At 44.6% G+C, this 19,054-nt stretch overlaps 1 protein-coding gene across 2 annotated transcripts; it reads left to right on the plus strand.

Moving 5' to 3' along the window:
- The first annotated feature begins 6,539 nt into the window (after nucleotides 1–6,539).
- Nucleotides 6,540–17,564, plus strand: GATAD1 (GATA zinc finger domain containing 1). Of its 2 annotated transcripts, XM_088018497.1 has the most exons (7): nucleotides 6,540–6,970; nucleotides 7,760–7,885; nucleotides 7,986–8,064; nucleotides 8,561–8,628; nucleotides 9,478–9,537; nucleotides 14,228–14,411; nucleotides 16,161–17,564. In XM_088018497.1, the coding sequence occupies exons 1-7, from the start codon at nucleotides 6,719–6,721 to the stop codon at nucleotides 16,349–16,351; spliced, it is 960 nt and encodes a 319-aa protein (XP_087874623.1). In that variant the 5' UTR covers nucleotides 6,540–6,718; the 3' UTR covers nucleotides 16,352–17,564. The 2 variants fall into 2 exon arrangements, with proteins under 2 accessions (XP_087874623.1, XP_027975275.1); XM_028119474.2 differs by lacking the exons at nucleotides 7,986–8,064; nucleotides 8,561–8,628 and having other exon boundaries at nucleotides 6,549–6,970.
- Nucleotides 17,565–19,054: the final 1,490 nt, after the last annotated feature.

Here is a 19,054-nt window from a genome sequence, read left to right on the forward strand (position 1 = left end):
CTCTTGATTTCGGCTCAGGTCAAGATCTCAGGGTCATGAGATCGAGCCCCACATCACGCTCTGCGCTCAGAGGAGAGTCTGCTTGAGCTTCTCTCTTTCTTTCCCTCTGCCCCACCCCCCGCACTCACTCTCTGTCTCTGTCTCTGTCTCAAATAAATCTTTAAAAAAAATTTTTATAAAGGTGGCATTTCAAATTATTGTCCCATAGTGTTGGAACAAGTAGTTATGCTTAGAAAACAAAGTTCAATAACTATTTCACATCTTTTACAAAAATGCATTCCAGATGAAGTAAAGATATTATCATAAATAATAATAGCCATAGATACTCTACAAGAAAATATCAACGATTATTTTTGTAAGCCTTTGTAAGAATGCTTGGAAATCCTTGCCAGATTTGGTGTACAAAAAGCACTTTTAATATCATTACAAAAGATACCAATAACTCTGAAATGCAAATTTGTGAAAATAAAACTTGCAATATTTACTGTAAGAACAACCTTTTAACAAGGAAAAGATGAGCAACTCTTTAGAAAGATGAAAAAAGAATATAAATAGACAATTCATAAGGGAACTTTGCTCAATAAACTTAGGAAATAATACCTCACAAATATCCATGCAATAAAAACAATTGTGTACTTTTTTCCCCCAAAAAACTAAAAAGCTAATTCTCAGAGTTGCAAGGCTGTAGAGAAATGGATAACCTAGGGCCACATTCTGACTTGTGGGGGTCCTACAGATATTCCCCTTTCTATAAAAAAATATTTACATGTGCATTTTTTGGCTGCACTGGAATGAAAAAAATACAATCCAGACTGGATTCATTGTACACTATTCATTATTATTATATTCACTTTTTTTCTACTGATTTTAAAAGAAATTGGAATATTTTCATGACCCTTAAAAGTACGTTGGACCCTAGGCAATGTGCCTACTGTGCCAGGGGGCTAAATCAGCCCTGAGAAAACCTCAAGGAGTTGGCAGGTGTGTAAACCTTTCTTTCGTCAGTAATTTGGCAGCATCAGATTCAAAATGTGCATCACTTTACGCCCAACGATTACATTTTCAGGAACTTGCCCCATAAAAATACCCACACAAATAGGCAATGAGACATATATAAGGAAGCTCATTACATTATTCACTGTAACTGCAAAAAAAATTTCAGACTAAGTATCAATCATTAAGGAATGGTTAAATTGATTTTGGCAAAGAAAAGTTCGATATATATATATGGATTCATGTCAGAAGTTCACTCCAACACACTTTTGAATAAAAAAACTAGAGTAGAGAATAATACGTAGTAGGATCACACTCATGTTTTATACACCGCACACATACACATTTCCAGAGGCTGAAGAGATAGAGGACAAACCGTTAACATGGGTATCCCTAACACTGCAGAGCTGGGGAACACACTCTGAGTTGTATGAATTTTTATAATGAGCATTTATTATTTATATTAAAGAAGATATTTACATTTTGAAGAGAAAAGGGAATATTTCTCTTTTTGGTAAAATCTGGAGCTCCCCTGAGGGGAACTGTCCTGACACGCAGCTGAGGAGCCCCGCAAGATGCCGAGTACCCAAGTTGGTTTCCTCCCGGGCGGTCCTGCAAATCAGAAGGGGGAGAGGCAGTGAGAGAGTTTCAAAGCACTCGGAACAAAAAACAAACAAAAATCAACGGCAGCTGAGCTTTCCTCATGAAACTACAGTTGGCTGGTGCCTTAATCATACAATGAGGCTTTCACCTGGTCTCAGAATGCTTCCCTGGCTCGGGAGCCAACGGTCATCCGAAGGGCAGGCGGGCCCTGGGACTAAGGGGGAAGTTCTGAGTGACAGTTGGGGGGAGTGGCAGTTGGAGCACCAGGTGGGCTAGGCATCCTGCGGCTTCCTGAAGGCCTAGCGTCATCACCTTCTCCCAAGCAGGAGGAAGACCCGCACAATTATTTCAAATAAGGAAGATTTGTTTATGACAAAGCAGGCACTGGTTTTTCTGCGAGGTGATAACGCGACCCCCCCCACCGTGGTATAGGGAGATACCTACCTGGGGCGGCAGGCCAGTGAGGAGCCAGGGAAGCCTGATTCAGGCTGTTGGGTGAGAGAAGTCAGATGACCACGTAGGAGGGCAGCAAGGAGAGGCATGGGAGCAGACACTTGTCCTGAATGCAAAGTGTTGCTGAGAACAGGCTGACTGATCCACTCACTACACTGCTCATCAGTGTGTGCCTACTGTGTGCGGGGCATGGAAGAAACCCAAAGAGGAAAAAAAGCAAGCTTCCTGTTCTCAGCACGCTCACTGTCCCGTGGAGGCGACGTGGGTGCAAAGGTACACCGTGAGGTCGAGGAGGGAAGAGTCAGAGCGAGGAAGCTACGTCGGGGAGTCAGAGAATGGAGGTGTGTCCTGAGCCGATTCTGGAGAGGACAGGGTGGGGTGTGAAGTGTTGGGAGGGAGCACATTCCAGGCAAAGGGAACACCCTGAGCACCGGGCTGGGAGCCGTGGGACACCCGCACAACAGGGTAATCATATCAGGTTCTAACACGGAAGGTATGTCCACAGAGGGAGATGGACATCACGAAGCCCCTCCTGGGGATGAAAGAGGGAACGGTCAGCAAGCTTATCTGCCCGGGCTCCCCTCTCCTGCACCTGCCGGCACTTTCATGGGTCTCACTCACCCTCTGTCCCGACCGCAATCTCTCTCCCTAGTTTGTTGTCAGTAGACAATTTGAGTTAATTAACGTTTTCCCAAGGTTGCATGTCAGGAGGTTATTAACCAGTGACTTGACTAATCTGATCAAAAAAATGCTTCCTCCTCCTGCTCTCGTATTGGCCTCAGAATCAACATCAATCAGGCACTTACCGAATGTAGACGTTGTTTACAGCCTCACCCGCACTAACTCACCGACTCCTCACCTCGACCCGGTGAGGCGCGTGCTCTTGTCGTCCTGGTCGGCCTGGTAAGTAAGCGGAGACACAAGGCTCTGCCCCGGAGCTGCACAGCACAAGGGCATGAGTGCTCACGGAGTCCCACACGGCCCATATCCACTGGGACACAAAATGGGCTGAATAGTACTCTCTTTGAAACCAGGCTATGATATGTTTTATGCATCTGCTCTCCCTTTTTTTTAATTTTAAGAGTTTTGATTAATGAACCATGCAACACCTAAATCATGCAAATTAGCCTGCTTGGCAGCACTGATAATCCCCTGGGGAATTCAGCTTTTTCCTTTCCCTTGGTGTTAATTTGAAGACCCTAGGAGGTATTTACTCCTGTCTTCACAGCACACACTTGCTCTATCACACACACACACACACACACACACACACACACACACACACACTAGAATTTTCTCAGGTATCCCCACAGGCACAGATTGTGTTTGTCTCTGTGCAGTTGAACCCTTCCCCTGCGTCCAGGCTGGTGTCTCTCTCTGTCTTTGTTTCAGTCTGAGATCTCTCCCTGGCACCTGGGCACCAGGGAGCCCAGCCTGGCCAGTTGTGGCTCATGCTCTTCCTGAGGCCCCAGCGAGGGAGCAGGGGATGGGGTCACAGACTTCATTGAGTTGCCTTCCTGAGTTCTCTCCTCGCATCCATTTCCCTCACCTCCTGACTTGCCCCTCCACCCGGCCCCATCACCTTCTCTGCCTAGCAGCCCTGTCTGTCCCCATGGCACACCACTCTGTTACACCCTAGTGTGGTCTGCACAGGACTTGTGGCTTTGCTTAGAGAAGCCCCACTTACTGACTTAAAACTATGAGCCAAGTTTGAGAACAGACCAAATCTTCACACAGCCCTGAGGTGGGCAATACCATCCTCACCTTACAGACAATGACCCGAGCTACGTGTGGAGGTCCGGGTGCCAGTCCTTGAACGAGACCCGAGCCACCATACACTGCTCTCTCCAGCTGGGAGAGGATTTCTAAGGCTGAAAACCTGCCAGTGTTTCCCTTTTCCCATTTGATATTTTCTTTCTTTCTTTTTTTTTAAATAAAAGGAACACATGATGTTGTGAAAAAAATTCAAACAATACAAAATGAAAAGTGAAAGTCTTCCTCACCGAGTCTGTTACAATCAATTGACAACAGTTTTCTGTCTAAAGGACTAAAACAAATATTTTTCACACACATACAGCTTTTATATTTCCATAAAGTGATCGTATTTTATACATTGTTCTGTAAATTGCTTTCTTTATCTTTTCATTTCCGCACGTAGAAGAGCCTCAAATAGTTTCCTGTGTCACTGAGAATGTAATCCAAAGTCTTTACTTTGGCCAACATAATCTTTTTTTTTAAATAATTTTTATTGTTATGTTAATCACCATACATTACATCATTAGTTTTTGATGTAGTGTTCCATGATTCATTGTTTGTGCATAACACCCAGTGCTCCATGCCGAATGTGCCCTCCTTAATACCCATCACCAGGCTAACCCATCCCCCCACCCCTCCCCTCTAGAACCCTCAGTTTGTTTTTCAGAGTCCATCGTCTCTCATGGTTTGTCTCCCCCTCCGATTTACTCCCCTTCATTCTTCTCCTCCTGCTATGGCCAACATAATCTTGACGAAAAACTTGCCAAAGATATTACAAGAAAGGAAAATTATAAGCTCATCTTACTCATGAACACAGATGCAAAAATCTGAAAAATATTAGTAAACCAAATCCAGCAATATGGGAAAAGGATAGCAAATCACGGCCAAGTTGGGTTCATTCCAGGAGTTGCAATGTTAATTTAACATTCAGAAGTATATCCACGTAATGAACACATTAACAGATAAGTATTATGATCATCTCATAGAGAAAACCGTTTGATAAAACCTCTCTCCTCCTCCTCCCTCCCTCCTCCTCCTCCCTCCTCCATCCAAATGTGTACAACACATTTGTGATGAAAACAGAAATCGAAGGGAAATTTCTTAACCTGACAAAGGGAATCGACAAAATCTATGGTGTCAGAAGTCAGGTATAGTGGTAAGGGGCAAGTATGGGGTTTTGTGGTAGTAATGTTCTATTTCTTGATTTGGTGGTTGGAGTTACTTTGTGATAAAAGGGGTAAAAGTGGCCTTCTTCCTGATGATCTCAGAAGGGTGGAGGGTGTGACCAGAAGCTGCAGGAGCTGACAAAAACAGGAGATGGAGATGGGGGCCGAGGGAGAATGGAGGAAACAGGGTGTTGGGTGTTCATACATGTGGATGTTGACCCAACCCAGGATGGTGTCCTATGATGGAGAGGAAGCTGGTGAGCCATGGGTCAAGGTTCTCAGTGAATGAGAGGGAGTAATTTGTGGATGAAGTGCAAAGAGAAGTATACACTGGGAGATGGAGACATGCATTAGGGGGCATGAAATTTACCACCTAGATGCCCTTCACAGAGTGCATGGTTCTAAAACGAGACAACAGTCCTTATCTATTTTCCACAACCACTTTTACAGTTGGTCTTAATCCCCATAAAGGTCCTGGAAAGTAGTTAATATTTTGTTCTACTATTGGGGAAACCTAGACTCAGAGCAAGAATGCCTGAGCCACAGCACAGGCCCCAGGGCTCTTTGAGGGCATTCGGATGTGGTGTCAGAGCAGAGGCTGTGTCGGCCACTGGTCCAAATCATGGTCCCTCAGTTAATCATCAGTTAACACTAAGACAGGGATAGTAACTCCTTTCAGGGTTGTCATGAGCACTAAGTGAGATTTTGTGACAACGTGGGCGTTCAATACAAGTTTTCTTTCTTTCCCTGGGCCATGCCACCAGCATATTCATTGAGCTGTCTCCAGGTATATCAAGTCCAGAAAACCCAGGATCCTGAAAACAGGTACGCTACCACTACACTATGAAGTGAGGCTGAAAAGCAAGAGACCCTTTTCCATGGTGAGGCCTGTTCTGATCAGCGACATTAATAAGAGGGGAACTGTCTTGTCATAATGCTCTTGTCTAGGCCAAACCAGTCGTTTGCCTTCCCACTCTCATGCTCACTGGCGTGCTGACCAGAGGCTACCGGACCGGTGATAACATCATCACCCGACGGTTTAGGAACGTGTGATTGACATTGTAGGCTTTAAAATGTGTTTCCCCTCCTAATGCATAAATGTCCATGGATACAACCCATATAAATAAAAGTATTTGGGGTTCTAAATTATAATTTTTAGTACTGTAAAGGCGTTCTCAGCCTGAGTGTCAGATTAGCAAATAAAAATACAGCACACCTAGTTAAATCCTAATTTCAGATAAACAAAGAACACTGCATGGGATACACGCATATCAAAATATTATTCGTTCCTTGTCTGAAATTCAAATTTAATTTGGTGTTCTGCATTCTACCTGCCAATCCCAGGCCTAAAGCCAAAGTTTGCCAAAATCTGTCCCCAGAAGGCGATCGAGATCCAAACTACAGTCCACTTCCAGAAGTCCCGGGTGGGGCACTTCCGGCCGTGGGGGGTGGAGCCAGCGCGGCGCAGGCCCCACCCATCGCCGGAAGCTTTCCAGGCCAGGTCCCGCCCCCGAGCCCGCCTCCCGGCGCTTGTGGGCCGCCCGGGGCTGGTTCCGGTCGCAGAGCGGGTGGAACCGCCTTCCTGCCTCCAGGGGGCAGCGGCCTCCCTCGGGTCCCTGCGTGGACAGCTCGGCGCCCGCGCCGCTCTTCCTGTCGCTGGGAGTGGCGGGCCGACCAGCGGGCGGCCCGGGCCGGCGGTCGCCATTCCCGTGTCGCTGCGCCCGCGGGGGCCGCCCGAGCCCGCCACGATGCCACTGGGCCTGAAGCCCACCTGCAGCGTCTGCAAGACCACATCGTCCTCCATGTGGAAGAAGGGCCCGCAGGGCGAGATCCTCTGCCACCACTGCACGGGCCGGGGCGGCGCGGGCGGCGGGGGCGCCGGCTCCGGGGCGGCTGGCGGGACGGGGGGCAGCAGCGGCGGTGGCGGCTTCGGCGCGGCGACCTTCGCCAGCACCTCGGCCGCCCCTCCGCAGAGCAACGGGGGCGGGGGCGGCAAGCAGGTGAGCTCCTCCGGCGCCTCCCGCCCGCGGAGGCCGACCGGGCGTGGGGTGGGCGGAGGCCGGTGGGGCTGGGAGGGAGCGCGCGCGTGGGCCTTCCCGGATCGCGGTGACCGTGCTAGAGAGGGCCGCCCGCTCCCGCCCCACGATGAGATCTTCACTGGCTTGGCCCATTCTAAGCACCTTTGGTATTGTGAGAAATTGAAAGTGTAAAGAAGCGAGACAATTTAAAACCCTTCAGAAATCCCCCTCATTGTAGTAACATTTGCGGTAGTATCCAGACATCTCAGTACACGCACGTAAACGGGGTCATGCTACTGGACCTACTTTCCCTGTTAAAGGTTATTTTATTATTATGTTATAAAGTAAGATTATGTCATTGCTTTAAATGGCAGCGTAAGTATTCCATTGTAGGGAAGTGCCACACCCAGCCTGCTCCCCAGGGTTGGAGAGTTGAGTTGTTAAGGGATGTTCTCCACTATAAACACAGCAAACGAATAGTTCTTGCCTTGGCCGAGACTTAACTCCTACACCTACCCCAATGCCCTATTGTAAGTACTTCACACCTTTTTGGAGGCTCTAGAGATGCTTGTCTAGGGCCCTCCCTGTTTTAATTAGCCCAGTTCCTGTGATTACCCAGGGTAAAAAGAAAAGCCACATTCTACTTAATTTTTTAAAAGTCAGCATAAAGTGCATATTCTGAAGTCCTTGTAAGATGGTTGTATCGGGACAGCAATCTTTCTACAATTTTATTTCTTTATCTTTTTTGTTCTTTAATTGTTTATGTAACAGAGTAAGCAGGAAATTCACAGGAGGTCTGCTCGGCTCAGAAACACTAAATACAAATCTGCTCCAGCTGCTGAAAAGAAAGTTTCCACTAAAGGAAAAGGGAGAAGACATATTTTTAAATTAAAAAATGTAAGATGATTGTGGACAGTGTCTTTTACAGTAATGGCATTGTGTGTGTAGTGTGTCCTGTCAGTGCCTTCATTTCTCATCTGAACTTTGCTCTTCCGAGCCTTTCTGCAGTATTCTGGGGAGTGGTCCGCACTTCTTAAAAGGAAGTGAGCTCTGTTGCAGGAGGCTTGCTGTTTATAGTTAATAATATCCTTTTTCTGTTTTTTTAGCTTTTAATTTTTTCCAGTGGGAAATATAAAATATGAGTCTAAAAGAAACATAAACCTTGAATGCATTTGATTGGGCCCTCTATGCAAGGAGGAGGTGGGATTATGGTTCTTGATATGGCCAGATATATTAGGGGGGAAATTTTTTTTTTATTCTTTAAAGATCTAAGTAAATAATACTGGAACTCATTCATTTCCATATTTGTTTGTTATTACATCCCCAGAAAAAGTATCTTGCTGACACGATGATCAGTTTGATGATTGTGAATCAAAAATTTTGCTAAGCCTTCTGCTGTAAGAAACTAGATGGTTGAAAGACTTGTGCTGGGGGTAGTTGAAAGAAACTTTTGTTGCAGTAAATTCTCAGTATTTTTGTAAACACAAGGGGAAAATGGCCATCCACAGTGGACAGTGCGTTGTAGACTACTTTTTTAAACCTCAGTATGGTGTTCTTTCCTTTTAGAACAAGAATGCTTCCTTTACTGGGCATTTCTGAAATTGGGTGTATTCATTTGTGAAACACTGAGGGGCCCTGTAGTAAATTCTTGTGCCGCCTGCAGATTCTTATTCAGAATAGTTGACTAATTGATTTAAGACTTTTATAATTTAGTTTTCTTAAAATGAGGCACCTGTTGAGAAGGCACGTTAAGTAAATGTGCATGTGATTATAGTTGTATCATTTACACACACGTTTTCCTCTTCTGTGTGGTAGAATATGCTCTGCAGTTATTTCAGTATCTATTTCTTTAGCAACCCTTCTCTTCAAGGATGGTACCAAGACACGTGGGGAGGCCTGGTTTTTGTGTTGTGGCATATAAGCGTGTATTACAGCTTAAGAAGGGTTTGCAGTAATGGCTGGGTGGTGGCAAATGCCTAAGCACTCCAAGGAAGTTTCTATAACCTTAGTTCAGCCTTGCTAGAAAATTACTTCTGATGACAAGTATCCCAGCTTAGTTCCATAGTTAAGTTGAGATGGAAAATGTCTTCAAGGAGACACTTTTTCACATTGTGTTCACCTACACATTTTTTTTATTACTTCCTTTTTTTTGTTGTGTGCAGGCCTTCAGAGCCAGGATGTTGTTTATAACCGGAATGTTATATGTAATAAAGCTCCGAGAGCGGTTGGGGTAGATCTCAGCAGCTTGTGCGTTAGTTCTCAGCAGTTGGTAAGCTGATGGTAGCAGAAATAGCCACAGAAATACTCAGACTGTGCTTTGCCACAACATTCAGAAAATCGTTTATCTTTTTATTGTGCTCAACCAGCAACAGATTTAGTGTTTCTTAAGTTACAGAACTCTTGTAGATGACTGGGAAAATGACTGTATACGCTACACACACATACACACTCGGAATGTGCTAATGTTTTTACTTTTTTTTTTCCCCCAGCCCATCAAAGCTCCTGAGTCCGTTTCCACTATAATCACTGCAGAATCAATCTTCTACAAGGTAAGCATCTGTAGGGTTACTAAGGGCAGGTTTGGGCCTATCATAAGATACACTGCCAAATGTTGGGTTAGTCCAAAGGCCTCTGCCCCTCTATATAATGTGTGATTGCTTTTTGTTCTTCTCTAAGCTAGTTTTCCCCGTAGGTGGCTGGTATAAAACATTTCATCCAGAGCTGAGGTAGGAGGGGTAGTTGCTTATTGAAACATGGTATTTTTAAGTATTTTAAGTGTCTTAAAATTCTAAGGTATAGTGTGGCATCCTGAAAGAGTGAGCCACCCTAGTCACCCTGCCAGTCACTGTGGGAGGAGCACAGAGTGGGGACTTGGATGAGTAGAGGGAGTGTAGACCTGATACCTAGTGGGTAGAGGAGGCACAGAGATTCTAAAATGCCTTTAAGCAGAAGTGAGGGCAATAAGGGCAGTGGCGGGGATTAACATCTACTAGAAGTAGATGGTGAGAGAGTGTCCAAAATGTTTTGATAAAAGAGTGAGGAAGTCCATTTTCCTAGAGCCAAAGCCCACAGACACCTGCTTCTTCGATGGGAGACATGATATATCGTTATTTTTGAACCAGAAGCCTTAGGAAAGCAGTTGCAACACAGAAACAGCCTCCAAAGCCTGGCGGGCCTGGCACAGGCAGCAGCCATTACATGCTGTTGATGTCTTGGGGGCTGAACTATCTTTTGGGGGGCAGTGGCACGAGTTAGTGCTTCATACCTGACCCAAGTGGACCAAACACTGAAAAACTCAAGTATGATACTCTGTGTGTACCTTTTTTGTTGTTGTTAGCCCAGAATCTGTGTAGTCTAAAACAGCCTGTACACAGGCAAACACCACTCCTGTATTTCCAGCATTTCACGCATGTTAGTAATAAATAAAGTAGCTAAATTTAGTATGCGCTTGCTGTGCATCAGGCCCTGAGGTGAGCACGACACAGGCTTTACTTCACTCAGTCCACTCCATGAAGTGCTACTGTTATCCCCATTTTATGGATGAGGACAGTGAAGCACAGAGAACTGCTTGATCTTGTCAAAGATTCTATAGCCAGCAGGTCATGGAGTGAGGCAGTGTGATGGCGGAGCTCAGCTCCTGGCCCCACCGGCAAATGACTGTGTGATTGGGCCGAGACCAAGCTCTCTTTTGTTTCCTCTGCTAGAAAATAGGGATTGTGAATAGCAGCCACCTCAGTGGTTCAGGCGAGCTCATGCCTGTTAAGCACTCAGCAGAGTAAGCACTCAATGAATAGTAGAAATTGGCATCATCGTGTTTTCAGATGTGTGTATCACTCTCACAGCCGAACACACAGTTTACAGATTTAAGTCTGGAAGCAACTGGTTGGGAGGCACCTGGTTGGCTCAGTCAGTAGAGCATGCAGCTCTTGACATTGGCGTTGTGATTTCAAGTCCATGTTGGGCGTAGAGATTGCTTAAATAAATAAACTTTAAAAAAAAAAGAAGCAACTGGTTTGGCTAAGGATTTAATGTACTAATGATTTCCAGGCATGTCTCAACCAAAAGGCGAAAGGCCTTTGAACAGGTGTGGGACCTGTTATTACAAGTATCATATTTTTTTTTTTTAAGATTTTATTTATTGGGGCACCTGGGTGGCTCAGCCGTTAAGCGTCTGCCTTCGGCTCAGGTCATGATCCTTGGGTCCTGGGATCGAGCCCCGCGTCGGGCTCCCTGCTCAGCGGGGGGCCTGCTTCTCCCTCTGCCACTCCCCCTCCTTGTGTTCCCTCTCTCGCTGTGTCTCTTTCTGTCAAATAGATAAAATCTTTAAAAAAGAAAGATTTTATTTCTTTATTTGAGAAAGAGAGAGTGTGTGCGTGCACAGGCACACAGCGGGGAGCCCGATGGAGGGCTCTATCCCAAGACCCCAAGATCACTACCTGAGCCGAAGTCAGACGCTTAACTGCTTAACAGACTGAGCCACCCAGTCACCCCACAAATACCGTATTTCTTATTGCTGTCTGCCACCCCTGTTTGTTAGACAATAAGGACAAAGTGCAACAAAATATTCAGGTATGTTGCCGATACCCAGGATTGCAGAGGCTGCCGCTGCCGCTGCACGCAGCACCGGGGCGGGAGGACTTAAGAGGTCATTGCCATCTGCTGAACTAGAGCCCAGATCAGGCATGCGAGAGGGAGCTGAGTGGGAGCCACTGGGTCTGACGGCCAGGAGTGTGGGCACCCAAGACCCCAAAGGGTTGAATGGCCTCCCTGTGGCAGAAGAGCCCCATGAACAGCTCTGCTTACTCCTGATCCAGTGTTCTTCAGTATATTGAGTTGACCTTTCTTTTCTGCCAGCAGCCCTGAAACCTCCCTGCAAATGAAGGAACTCCTTAGATTAAGTGCCTTAGTCATGGTTAGCGCTTTCTGTATATACATGCACAACACAACACGTGCTAATAATCACTTAACCACGTGCCAGGTACTGCTCGCCATTGGCATCTTTTTTTTTTTTTTTTAAGATTTATACATTTATTTGAGAGAGCAAGAGAGAGAGCACGAGAGCAAGCGGGGGGGGCAGAGGGAGAGAGAGAGAATCTCAAGTGGACTCCCCACTGAGTGCAGAGCCTGACGTGGGGCTCGATCTCATAACCATGATCACAATCATGATCTGAGTGGAAAGAAGAGTCCCAACACTCAACCAGCTGAGCCACCCAGGTGCCCCTGGAATCTTTCAGTAGGACATTGTCTTTGCCTTGCAGTTCTATTTTCACACTATTATATATTTTGAGTTAATATTCATTTAGCATATATTTGAGTGTCTATGATAAGCAAGGCCCTGTTCTTTGTACAAAAAAATGAATTAATCATTTATAATTTGGGAATAATGATGCTACGTGTAGACAAAGCAAACCGTAAGTGCAAAGAATTTATATGACAAATAACTTAGAACGTTGAGTAGTGGCTCTGAGGACCAGCTGAGGATGGATATGAACTAGCCAGTAGCAGATTGTGGTCCGCATTGACTCTACCGGTCCGTAGTGATGCAGATGCAACTGTAGCCCTTAGACCCATGGATGAAGGGTCCACCAGGAAAAGCTCCTGTCACAGCTCACTCACTGGAAGTATTTCTTCAGAATTATTTTTATGGTTGAGGGCACACCCCAGCACTTTACCTGCTGCCAAGGCCCTGTTTTGAGGGAAGCAGTGATAAATCGCACTTGGTTCCTGCAAGTCAAGGACACTTTCCCCAGCTAGGAACCACACCCACCTAAGGGAGTGCTGAGTACCATAAAGATTTGGATCAGCCATTATGGATGCTCAGGGGAGAAATTATTTCCTTTTGAAGACCTAGGGAAGGAGACATGCAACAGATGGCAGAGGCAGAGTCATAGGGAGGGCTCGACACGGACGTGACAGATGAGTTAGTTGGCTGCGAAGTGGAGCAGGGATAAGACCTGAAGCCGTGAATGCTGGAAACGCAGGTAATTGTCTTGTGGGAGGATAGCAGAGTGAATGGCATGGGACCCATCCTGAAGACTGGTTATGATCAGAAGAGTTTCTCTCATTTCTTTGGGTTGGAATGTGTGATGTCCATTTTCTTTATGGATGGCCGAGGAGGGAGGAGTGTAGAGCGTATTCTCCTCGGGTAAGCACTGCTTTTCAATACAGGACAGAGACGGACCCCTGAGCTGGTGAAGGAGCCCCAGCTGCATTCTCTGCCTTCAGTAGCCTTCAGCAAAGTCACTTCCCCTTTCTACAGCTCAATGGCTGTAGGGATAACATTGTTCTGATACGAAATCAAAGTGTTTTTATAAACAAATGTTTTCTCCAGATGCACATTTTTGGGGGTGTGTATAATTTTTATTCAAGAGTGAACAACTTTAGAATTGGCATCAGGGGCACCTGGGTGCCTCAGTCTGTTGAGCATTCCACTCTTGATCTCAGCTCAGGTCATGATCTCAGGGTAGTGAGATTAAGCCCACTCCGTGTGGAGCCTATTTAAGATTCTCTGTCTCCCAAAAAAAAACAAAACAAAACAAAACAAAAAGGGGCACCTGGGTGGTGCAGTTGGTTAGGCATCTAACTTGATTTCTTTCGGCTCAAGTCCTGTTCTCAGGGTCATGAGATTGAGCCCCACATCGGCTCTGTGCTCAGCATGGAGTCTGGTTAAGACCCTTTCTCCCTCTCCTTCTGCCCCTCCCAGTCCACACGAGAGCACACACGCTATCTTTCTCTCTCTCTCTCAAATAAATAAATCTCACTGTGCACCTGGGTGGCTCAGCCGTTAAGCGTCTGTCTTCGGCTCAGGTCATGATCCCGGGGTCCTGGGATCGAGCCCCGCAGCAGGCTTTCCTGCTCAGCAGGGAAGCCTGCTTCTCCCTCTCCCATTCCCCCTGCTTGTATTCCCTCTTTTGCTATCTCTCTCTGTCAAATAAATAAAATCTTTAAAAATAAATAGAATAAATAAATCTTAAAAAAAAAAAAAGATTCTCCCTCTCTCTTTGTCCCTCCACCCCCACTTGAGCTTTCTCTCTCTCTAAAAAAAAAAAGAAAAGAATTTTCTTTTCTCAGGGGCAGGTAACACAACCATATAAACATTGATGCATTGGACCATCTTAAAGGTGTTTTACTGAGCACTTTGCAAACTGTTTATTTCGTGTTAGGGAGGTTTCAGTTCATAGCCGGGGTGCTTTTTTCTGTTTTTATTTCAAATATGGGATTGTCTTCTATTTCCCCCAGGGAGTATATTACCAAATAGGAGATGTTGTTTCTGTGATTGATGAACAAGATGGAAAGCCCTACTATGCTCAGATCAGGGGCTTCATCCAGGACCAGTATTGTGAGAAAAGCGCTGCCCTGACGTGGCTCATTCCCACCCTCTCGAGCCCCAGGGACCAGTTTGATCCTGCATCCTACATCATCGGTGAGTTTGACAAGTGGTGCAGATTCTTGAACTCAGGTAATTCTCCGCTATTACATAAAAGAAGGTGTTAGTCTGCTCGGGCTGTCGTAACAAAATACCACGGGCTGAGTGGCATAAACACAAAACCTATTTTCTCATAGTTCTGGAGGCGGGAAGTTGAAGATCAAGGTGCTGTCAGGGTCACTTTCTGATGAGAGCACTCTTCCTGGCTTGTAGGCAGCCACCTTCTTGCTGAGTCTTCATGTGGCCTTTCCTCTCTTTGTGCACACTCCTAGTGTCTCTTCCTCTCCCTAGAAGAACATCAGTCCTATCAAATTAGGGCTCCAGCCTATGACCTGAATTAACCTCCCTAAAGGCCCTATCTGTAAATACCATCACATTGAGGCTTAGGGCCTCAACATATAGAGTGGGGGGAATATAATTCAGTCCATAACAAAGAGACATAAGCATCATTAAATATTAAAAAGTAAAGAGCTTTATAGAAAATATGAAAGACATTTTATACAGTTGGGGTTTGAGGGCTTTCAGTTATTTTGAGTTAGGGCAGTATATACGTACTAAAAAGTGATGTGGATAAGATTTTTCTGAGGGACCCAGGGTTAAACTCTATATTAAAAGAACGTATTGATCAGGCATTAGGCTTATTTAGGCATATTTACTTATAATAATCTAGTTAAAAATAATTTTAAAAGGAACTGTCCCCATTATTTCTAGAATCTGACAAATTTTCACTATGTGTCCCTTCTACATGTCACACACCTCATCCTAGACCTTTTATAACATATCGTCATGTATAGTTGAAATGGCGGCCAGTGTGCTCTTACTCATTTCAAGTCTACAGAAGTGGTATGAATGTTTCTTGATGTAGACTCACAGGAAGAAGTTGCTGAGTCATACAATTTTAAAAGTGCTCAGAGTTTGGAAGTCACCCCATATTTTCAACCTTTCTGCAATGAGCAGGCGTTACTTTTGCATACAAAAGTTTTGTTTTGTTTTGTTTTTTCCGGAGGGAACTCAGGGGCAGGTAACATACTGCTGCTCTTGTCACCTCTGTGTGAAATTTGATACATGATCAGCTTTAGTCTTCCGCCTGTAGGTGCATAGAAGAGTGGGTTTTTACCTACGTGACTGTAGGACGGGATTCCCGGCAGAGGCGGCAATGTGAACAATCTCTCCTGAGGCTCCTCTCCCTCCTCCTCCTCCTCCTCCTCCTCCTCCTCCTCCTCCTCCTCCTCCTCCTCCTCCTCCTCCTCCCTCCTCCTCCTCGGACACTGGAGCGGGGAGCACAGCATAGGGGTCAGAGCACACACTCTGGAGCCAGACGATCTGGGTTCCTAGCCCAGCACCCAAGACTAGCTGTGTGGCTCTGGACAAGTTCCTTCATCTCTCTTGTCTCGTTTTCCTCACACAACAACCAGGAAGAATAACAGTGCCTTCCTCAGAGCATAGTTTTGAGGATTCAAAGCATCGGTGTATATGCAGTACTTAGAGCAGTGTGGGCATATCACAAACACTGTATACTACTACTGTTTTTAGAATCCTTTCTATATTGAATCACTGTTTTGGGGAGTTAAACAGCTAAAGTAGAAGGAAATGACGGAGAGGGACTTCAGAATAATACAGGTATCAAGGACTAATGTCAGGGCACCACCAGAGTGGTTTCTCCTAGCATCTAGGAATTTTAATCTTTTATGAAAATGATATATATGTTCAAAAATGTGTTTGATCTTTCCATCAACTGCTTTTTAGGACCAGAGGAGGATCTTCCAAGGAAAATGGAATACTTGGAATTTGTGTGTCACGCACCTTCTGAATATTTCAAGTCACGTTCGTCGCCATTTCCCACAGTTCCGACCAGACCAGAGAAGGGCTACATATGGACTCATGTTGGACCTACTCCTGCAATCACTATTAAGGAAACAGTTGCCAACCATTTGTAGTTTAGAAAGTGAAACTCATTTCCAGTCATCTTGTATTCATACTCCTCTAAGACATGCTGCATGTTTCTTTCATGAAATTCTTAGATGGAAAGGTGAACTAGAAATTTTTCCCTAACTACCCAGTAATCATTAGCTTGTTTATTACTAGTCACTTGGAAATTTAAAAGGGATAGCAAGGAATTAAATATATTTTGAAATTAAATATATTCTATATATGTATCTTCCCAGGCAAAGGCTGCAATTTCCAAGGAGACCAGTAGGAACAGGTAGTATCTATTTTTTTCTCCATGATTTATTTCTAGAAACTCATTACAATCAATGGATTGTATTTTTCTGCTAGAACAAAATATTAATTAAGGTTTGGATTTCTGACCAAGGGCTTAATCAAATAAAATGTAGCTATGACCAACTGTGTCTATCACAAAGTTACACAAGCTTTATTTCTTCATCTAGAAAATGCTAGATAGACTGTTTAACCTTAAGGAAAGTGATTGGTGGATGATTCTATTAGCCTGAGCTTTTTCAAACTTCGTTCTGTAGCAAACAGATTCAGAATTATTTTGTTGATTGTCATTGTTTTCATCTCCCTTCTCACTCAAGGTGAGGCTCCCAATCAAACCATAAAATTTTACAGTGCAGACAGCTTCATGAAGCGCACACAGGAATCACGTCGTGTTCAGGCATCCCCCTTGGTAGTTTCTTGACTACCATTAAAACAACCACTGGGCAGTCATAAAAGTGACTTATATGCATTAATATCAAAAAACAGTTCTACTTAGAGTTAAACCATCTGCTGTAGACTCGTAGTTACAGGCCTAAAATAAAGTCTTAGACGCCCTCAATTGTCAGAATTCAGGTATAGGTTCTACTCAAGTGCAGGCCAGCTAAGGGAGGGAACAATAATGTGGAAATGGGAAGACGTGAGGATTGCACACCCGCACTTCTTCTATCCTGACTTAACCAGCATTTTTCAACCCCAGGAAAATTTGTCAGAATCTAATTTAATCATAATGATTTTGAGTTGTAGCAGTTTTAACTGTTAACATTTTCCTGCACAGCTATGGTTTGTATGTTAGAAGGAAGCAACTGTAGATAGCTCTGTGTTCATAGTTCTCTCCACAAATGTTACTGTAAAATTGATTGTAAATACCATTGTAAATAGCTAAGTGCCAGTATTCAAACTTTTGGATTAAAATGTGTTTTTTACATTGTATTTACTTTGGGTTTATTTCATTTAACAATTAAATGTGGGGCTTTCTACCTAAAAATGGTATAAACAGAAAACACCAGTGTTCTCATAATTTGGAGCAATAGATTGATCAATATATAATTGATTTTAGGAAAATTTCAAAGAGTGGCCAATTGCTAAAAGAAATAACGTATGATACTTATTTAAAATGAGGATACAGGGGCGCCTGGGTGGCTCAGTCCTTAGGCATCTGCCTTCGGCTCAGGTCGTGATCCCGGGGTCCTGGGATCCAGCCCCGCATTGGGCTCCCTGCTCCGCGGGAAGCCTGCTTTTCCCTCTGCCACTCCCCCTGCTTGTGTTCCCTCTCTCGCTGTGTCTCTCTCTGTCAAATAAATAAAGTCTTTTAAAAAAAGAAAGAAAACAGTATATATACTTACCATGTGTTTATAAATTGGTATGTGTATAATATTTTTTTAAATAAAGATTAAATTTTCACTTTCTTCCTCAACAAATACCAATGGCTCCCACTGCCTATCAGGTAAATTCATTCCTTTTCTCCTGTTATCGAGGGCCTACCCTGATATGGCCCCAGTCTATATTCCCAGCCTTGTCTCCTTCTACCCACCACTGAAATGTCTCCCCTGACGCCCTCCTCATTTTCCTGGCCAAGTCCTTGTTCATGTTCCCCTCAACTCCACCCCACAGACCTTTCTTAAGGCCCTTGAATTCTCTCTCTCTGTGAGACCTTTCCAGATTTCCATGGATCCTTGAAATCAATCAATATCCTATTCTATTGTTGCATTTAAGTTGCTGCTTCTATTACCCCTACTCCCACCCCTGTGCTTCCTGGAGGACAGATTTTTTTGGTTTTGTTTTTAAGATTTTATTTATTTGTCAGAGAGAGCACAAGCAGGGGGAGAAGCAGGGTTGAGCAGGGAGCCCAATGCAGGACTCGATCCCAGGACTCTAGGATCATGACCTGAGCCGAAAGCAGAAGTTTAACCAACTGAGCCACCCTGGCATCCCAGAGATAGTGTGTTTTATATACTCATTTTTATAATTCCCACAGCACCTACCTTGGGTCCTCACTTATGGGAGGTGCTTAGTGCAGAGTCCAAGTTAGTTGCTGTTCACTAAAATAAATGCCTGTTGATATTTTAATATTTTTTTAAGATTTCATTTATTTATTTGAGAGAGAATGAGATAGAGCATGAGAGGGGGGAGGGTCAGAGGGAGAAGCAGACTCCCCACTGAGCAGGGAGCCCGATGCGGGACTCGATCCCGGGACTCGATCCCGGGACTCCAGGATCATGACCTGAGCCGAAGGCAGTCGCTTAACCAACTGAGCCACCCAGGCGCCCTTTAGTTAATATTTAGTTAACTAGTAGTTAATACTAGCTCATACTAACTTTGGCTTAAATTTCAAATTCTCTGCAGTCAAGGATAATTTCAGATTGTTATTAGATTAATATTTTTAAGATTATTTTGACAGGAAGTTTTTAGGATGAGCTTTA

The sequence above is a fragment of the Eumetopias jubatus genome, unplaced genomic scaffold, assembly GCF_037043125.1.
Source record: "Eumetopias jubatus isolate StellerSeaLion01/CBP00866 unplaced genomic scaffold, mEumJub1_p1.0 scaffold_14, whole genome shotgun sequence".
In the NCBI taxonomy this organism is placed as follows: Eukaryota; Metazoa; Chordata; class Mammalia; order Carnivora; family Otariidae; genus Eumetopias; species Eumetopias jubatus.